General features: G+C 36.8%; 1 protein-coding gene across 1 annotated transcript; it reads left to right on the forward strand.

The window, feature by feature from the left end:
• Positions 1-302: 302 nt before the first annotated feature.
• Positions 303-1,203, forward strand: LOC108491358 (taste receptor type 2 member 120-like). The gene is given in 3 exon segments (XM_017800814.1): positions 303-714; positions 717-1,045; positions 1,048-1,203. Coding segments are annotated over 3 exon segments (897 nt in total).
• Positions 1,204-6,976: the final 5,773 nt, after the last annotated feature.

Genomic DNA, 6,976 nt, shown 5'->3' on the forward strand with positions numbered 1-6,976 from the left:
AAAAGACTGTCTTTATTTGCATGCAGCAAATGGGAATTCAGCTTCATTCTAGTATCAGCTCTGTAATATGCAAGTCTTTTGCAGAGGCTTTGAAACATGTAAGAAATTTGAGACATTATGGCTATACAATTTTCCAGAAATGTAAGATTGAATTCATCTGCTATCACACTGTATGTCTACAGTGCCTGACACAGAACTTAAAAGAAGCAATAACTTCACTGAACATCCGCACATTAAAGAAATTATAATCAGTGAATTACACCTGCCTTCTGTTGTCTTTCTTTTTAGCTTGATCAGACATAATGGATTTACTAGATTGGATTATCTTCATCATAATAATGACTGAATTTATCATAGGCAACTGTGCCAATGTCTTCATATCCATGGTGAACTTCATCAACCGGATCAAGAGAAGAAAGTTCTCCTCAGTCAACGGAATTTTAACTGCTCTTGCCATCTCCAGGATTGTCTTGCTCTGGGCAATATTAATAAGTTGGCATTCATCTGTGTTTACTGAAGATCTGTACAATAACCAAATAAGAGCCACTGCTATTATTGTCTGGGCCATAAGCAACCATTTTAACAACTGGCTTGAGACAATCCTCAGCATATTTTATTTGTTCAAGATAGACAATTTTTGCAATCTTCTATTTCTTCACCTAAAAAGGAAAACTGAGCATGTTCTTCTCATGGCACTCTTGGGGTCTTGGGTGTTTGGGTTGCTAATCTTGGTGTGGTGAACAAGATTCCATGGCTGAGTACATATGAAGGTAATGTGACTTGGAAGACCAAACTGAAGGACATCACGAGCCTTGCAAATGTAACTCTATTCAGTCTGATAAACCTCACACCTTTTAGTATATCACTGGTCTGTGTCCTGTTGTTAATCTACTCTCTTTGCAAACATCTGAGGAACATGAAACTCTATGGCAAAGGATACCAAGATCCTAGCACCATGGTCCACATGAAGGCCTTGCAAACTGTGGTCTCTTTTGTCTTGTTATATGCCATATACTGTCTCTCTCTAATCCTAGCAAGCTGGAGTTTAATAGGCTGTTTAATGTACCAGTTTTCACATCTTCCATTGCTGCTGGTGCCATCTACCCATCAAATCATTCCCATATCCTGGTCTGGGGAAACCAGAAGCAGAAACAGGCCCTTCTTTTGGTTCTGTGGCGGGCAAGACGCTGGCTGAAAGAATGAACACCTTGAAACCCAAAGATCAACAAGTAAACAAGGATATGGTGTGTCTTCTAGATAAAAAAAAATGATAGTCAGTAGAAATATTTGTTTTCTACTACTGTTTTCAGAATACATATGATTAAAGAACTTCTAGAGCAATCCTTAGAAAGTCTTTTCCTGAAGTTAGTTAATAAAATAGTACATAAGTGCATTTTGGTGTGAATATATGAAAAACATAAGAAAGATTGTGGATAACTTTCCCTTAACATTGCCTTCTCACAGACAACATAATTATATAGACTACGGCAGTAAATTCTTCATAACTATGAATCCATGCATATATGATGACTTACCCTGTGTATCCTCTTTGAATTTCACCACATGTATGTATGAAGTATATCTAGTTTTTTGATGCTTCATTCATTCTTAAATGGAAGGAGCATTTTGTTCTAAGTCATGTACCAAAGTGCGTATTCCATACCTTTCTGTTGGTAAAGAAAGACTGCAGTTATGAATGTCACGAGTGTCGTCAGAGCATTCAAGCTGATTGCTCTTTTTTTTTTTTTGGTTAGAGCCCAAGAATTTTTGATAATTAAATATTTTCTGTATAATTAAGTACTAAAATAAAAAGTTTTCTCAAAGTTTAAAAGAAGTGTATATTTAAAATACACATTATTTCTTGAAATATTATTTCTTTTTTTTTTTTTTTGTCTTTTTGAGACAGGGTCTCCTTGAAGCCCCAGCTGTCCTGGAACTCACTATGTAGACCAGGCTGGCCTCGAACTCACAAAGATCTGCCTGCCTCTGCCTCCCAAGTGCTGGGATTAAAGGCATGAGCCACCACGCCCGGCTCTTATTTCATTTTCACTAGAGAGTAAATATAATTATTATTATAAAATATGAAAACAGTAAAATTCAAGGGAAACAAAAATAGAGTAAATATGTAGATGTGTATAATAAGTAGTATAGATTAATACTAAATTTACTATTAAAATGTCCAAGGTTTGAAAGAGATAATTTGTATAATGGGATAGAAATAGTCTCTACAATTCTTTAAAAAAAATTTATTCCTGAAGTTGAAATAGATTTTAATTATTTAAATCTGATTTTCTTCTTCATTTTAAAAACATGTCTGAACATCTGTATTTTTTAATCACTTTCCTCATTTTACATTCTTAAAATTTCTTTCAACTTTAACACATGAAGACTCCCTAATTTAAAAATATTCTCACTATAAAACAGTATGGAAATAATTACATATAATTCATGATCCTTTCTGAACTCATTAAAAATGAAATATATGAAACAGAAATATAAGGAATTTCTTAAAGATTTGGTTTCTTATAATTGAGTAGAAAAGGTGGAAATGAAAGAAATGTTACCAGTATCATTGATGATAATTTGCATTGTAAGAAGGAACTGTAGGGACTAGAGAGATGAGTCAGCAGTTAAGAGCACTGGCTTTTCTGGCAGAGGACCTGGGTTCAGTTCCCAGCACCCATATGGTAGCTAACAACCATGCTTAACTTCAGGTCCAGGGGATCTGACACTCTCTCCCAACCTCCACAGGCATCGCATGATATAGGTGCACTTACATCCATGGGGGCAATACACTCATATGCATAAAATAAGAATAATAAATAAAATACTTAAAAAGAAGGAAATGTGTTACATTTTAAAATCACAGAGTTCTACATGATAGCATTAATTTGGGATGCTATGATTAAGTTGCTCACAAGTGCGGTGTCTACAGCAGTTATTTTATTTATTTTTTGGTACTGTTGTGAGGGGAAATGACTGTAGTTGGGACTTCAACTCTTTACTAGTTATATCTGCTTGAGGCTGAATTGTTAGCTAGATGTTATCATTTCCCCATACTTCTATTGGGAGAGTGTCAATGTCTTCCTGTGGGTGCCAGGCTATCCTGAACTTGCTATTGATCCCAAGTTTGTGTCAAACACTTGGATCTTGTCCTTTCACCTTCCAATGTTCTGAGATCATGTTTATGTGACACCACACCCAACAATCCGACTATCCTCCAATTCTTTCCATTTTTTTCCTTTTAATATTTTATTTATCTTTTTTATTTTTTGTGTATGAGTGTGTTGCTTGCATGTATGTAAGTTCACCCTTGTCACACAGTGCCCAGGGATGTCAGAAGATGGCATAAAATCCCCTGAAACTTGAGTTACAGATGGCTGTTAGTTGCCAAGTGGGTGCTGAGAAATTCTGCAAGAGCTGCCAGTGCTCGTAAGCACTGAGCCCTCTCTTCAGCCCCTTTTTTCTTTTAAAGATTGTTGTGTTAACATAGAAGTCAGAGCTTCATTACATTTTCACACATATATGTCAACAGCTGTGTTCTTATTTGTCCACTAGCCCCACTACTCTGTCCCTTTCTTCTTCCCACTTTTCTTTTGGTCCCTGTCCTTCCCCTAAATAGTCTCCTTTTCTGCCTTCACGATACATGTATTCCCAAACTCATTTATCCTACCACTCCTTCCCTTGAGATCTCCATTTCCTTTCTCATAGTCTCCTTTCTAGTTTCATTACACACACACACACACACACACACGCACACACACACACAGACACACACACCCAGATACATTAATTTCAATCTCAATTTAACCTATGGAAGAAGCATGGGGTATTTGTACTTTTGAATTTAGTTCATTTTGCCTCCCTTTAAGCCTTCTAGTTCCTTTCATTTTTCTATAATGTCATGAATTAATTTTTCTTTATGACTGAAGAAAATTCCATTGCTAATAAGTACCACATCTGCTTCATCTATTCCTTTACTGACCGTCCTCTTGGCTAGTTCCATATTGCATTTATTATGACTAGTGCAGCAATACACATGAATTTACAAGTATGTGTGTGATACGCTTATTTGTAGACTTGCTTCACAGGGAATAACCCAGGAGTGGGTCACATGGTAATTCAAGTTTTAGATTTATAAGAAGCTACTCATGAATATCTATAGTGGCTTCCCCAGTTTGCTTTAGACCCATAGTGCACACATGTTCCTCTTTCCCACATCCTTGTCAGAATTTGTGGTGACTTCTTTTCTTCAGGGTAGCCATTCTATTTGGGTTGAGATGGAATCACAAAGAAATTTTCATTTTCATTTTTCTGATGACTAAGAATGTAGCCATGTTTTCATACATTAACTCATCCTTTCCATTATAACAAATCTGTTCATTTGGGAAAGAGTAATTGCATGGCTCAGGCATTGGTCCTAAGATATGCAACTGACGCTGATCCATGTGAAAAATCTGCAGGACAATCTTAACGTAACTCCTTTTCCTCAAACAATCCAGAAGAGTGTGTCTCCTCACTCTAATGGTAGTCATGTCCTTGCTGCACTGCAAGCAAGACCAAGCCATGTGAGAGTGAAGCATCTTTTTATTATTTTTTGAAAATTTTCAAATTTAAAACATACATTTTGATCATATTAGGACCCCCTTTCTTATCTTCACTACTCTTATAGACCCCACTGGTATTCGGACATATATATTAAGATTATATAGAGTTTGGGCTGGAGAGATGGCTCAGTGGCTAAGGGCACTGACTGCTCTTGCAGAGGACCCAGTTTCAATTCCCAGTACCCACATGGCAGCTAGAAACTGTCCTTAACTCCAGTTCCAGGGGAATCTGATGCCCTCTTCTGACTTCTGTAGCACTGCATGACACAGGTGCACTCACATACATGCAGGCAGTACACTCATACACATAAATGAAGATATAGAGTTAAATTTGTGTCCCCAAATGTCCTTCAGTGGGGATCCCATCCACTGGAGCCTGGTTAATCTATCTATCTTCACCCTTGAAAAGAAAACTATCTCTTCCTTACCAAGGAGTTATTGGTTATCAATAATTTATTACCTAAGGTTGGGACTTCTTACCCAATTCCTCACTTCTGTGTTGGAATTTTATCTGGTCTCAATTGCTTGGGTCTTGTACATTCTATAACAATTGTGAATTCATATGAATAACTTCTTAGCTGTCTGGAAAACTCTGTTTCCCTGTGCTCTTCATTACCCCTGGCCCTTATAATCTTTCTGCCCCCTCTTCCATAATTGTTCTTGAGAATTAAGTGACAGAGACTTGATATAACTGTCCTATTCGGGGATAAGTACTATGCAGTCTCTTATTCTCTATCATTTGGCTAGTAGTGATTTTCTGGGTTAATCACCATCTATTGTATGAGGAAGCTTTGCTGATAAGAGTTGAGAGATGTACTGATTTTCTTTCTGCTCCCAGCTCCACTATGTTCCCTTAGCCTTAGGTATAGAGGTTGCATTGTAGATGTGTCATGTAGGGCTTATACTCCACATTTAAGGACATGTAGTCCTTTGTAATAATCTCCTTTGGTTGCAAGAAGTATATTGATGAGCTGTAAGCAGACAAGCTACATTTGTCTGTGAGTAGAAGAATAAATATTTAAAATACAGCAAGAAACTCTTAGTCTAGGGATGGGACAAAAGTAGGTTTTTCTCTAAGACTGATGATGACCTCTCCAGCTCTGTGTATTTAGTTATGTTTACAGTACCACACATGAGTTACATTCCATTGATCAGGCCTTCAGTTAAATTACAGAGCTCTTGATTACGCCCAAGATAAAACTACCACTGCTGCACAAATAGAGATTATTTGTTGGGCCAGCTACTGTTGTGATTTGTAAACATTACTTCTGGATGGGAGCATTGATTGTTTTTAGTTTTTTTCCACTTGGCAATTTGCATAGTATCTTCTAATGGGAGAGGCCTTCAGGGAGGATATTTTCAGGTCAGTTCCAGTTTGATTGTGCCAAATTCTGTGTCCAAAGTGTATTCTGTCTCAGCAGTATGGTCTTATCTTCAAGTTCTGGCCAGTAATCAAGGACTGCGGCAATAGCCTATGTTATTTTGGGAATTTCTTAGACTCCCTGACCAACAACTCAAAGGGAGGTTCCCCTGCCTGGTACTGTGCTTTTGGTTATACAGCCTTCAGCTATGCACATTCTCTCTCATCTCTCAGTTTGTCTCTCTCTCCATATATACAAATATATGTATATATAATAACTGTTTTAAATGCAATATGTATTTTCTAAAGTTATTTTATTCAATATTTTTATTTTTTGTGTATGAGTATATTGCTTGCATGTGTGTAAGTGCACACATGTACAATGCCTGTGGAGGTCAGAAGAGGGCAGAACGCATCAGACACCATGGACCTGGAGTTATGGATGGTTGTTAGCCACTATGTGGGTGCTAGGATTCAAACTGAAGTCCTCTGCAAGAGCAGCCAGTGTTCTTAACTGCTGTGTTATCCCCCCAGTCCCCACCTGTGTTTTCAGTAGACTTTTGAATTAATACATTTCCCTCTGGTTTTTTTTTTATGCCACCTAAGTATTTTTTTTTTAATTTTTAAAAATGATTTATTTAATAACAACATACTTGTAGGATTCAAACCTAAGTCCCCTGCAAGAGCAGCCAGTGTTCTTAACTGCTTTGTTTTCCCCCCAGTCCCCACCTGTGTTTTCAGTAGACCTTTGAATTAATACATTTCCCTCTGGTTTTTTTTTTATGCCACCTAAGTATTTTTTTTTTAATTTTTAAAAATGATTTATTTAATAACAACATACTAGAAGAAGCATATCATTACAACACAATTGACATATTCAATAACGTTTTCCTGAGGTAGGATGCATCTCTTTCAAATTTGGCTGTAAATTTTTAGGTTTACAGTTGAATTATTACAGTTATACAATATTGTACTCAGTATAAACCCTATAAGACATAAATTAAATGAT

This window comes from Nannospalax galili, unplaced genomic scaffold (genome assembly GCF_000622305.1).
Source record: "Nannospalax galili isolate Female #2095 unplaced genomic scaffold, S.galili_v1.0 scaffold1910, whole genome shotgun sequence".
Taxonomy (NCBI): Eukaryota; Metazoa; Chordata; class Mammalia; order Rodentia; family Spalacidae; genus Nannospalax; species Nannospalax galili.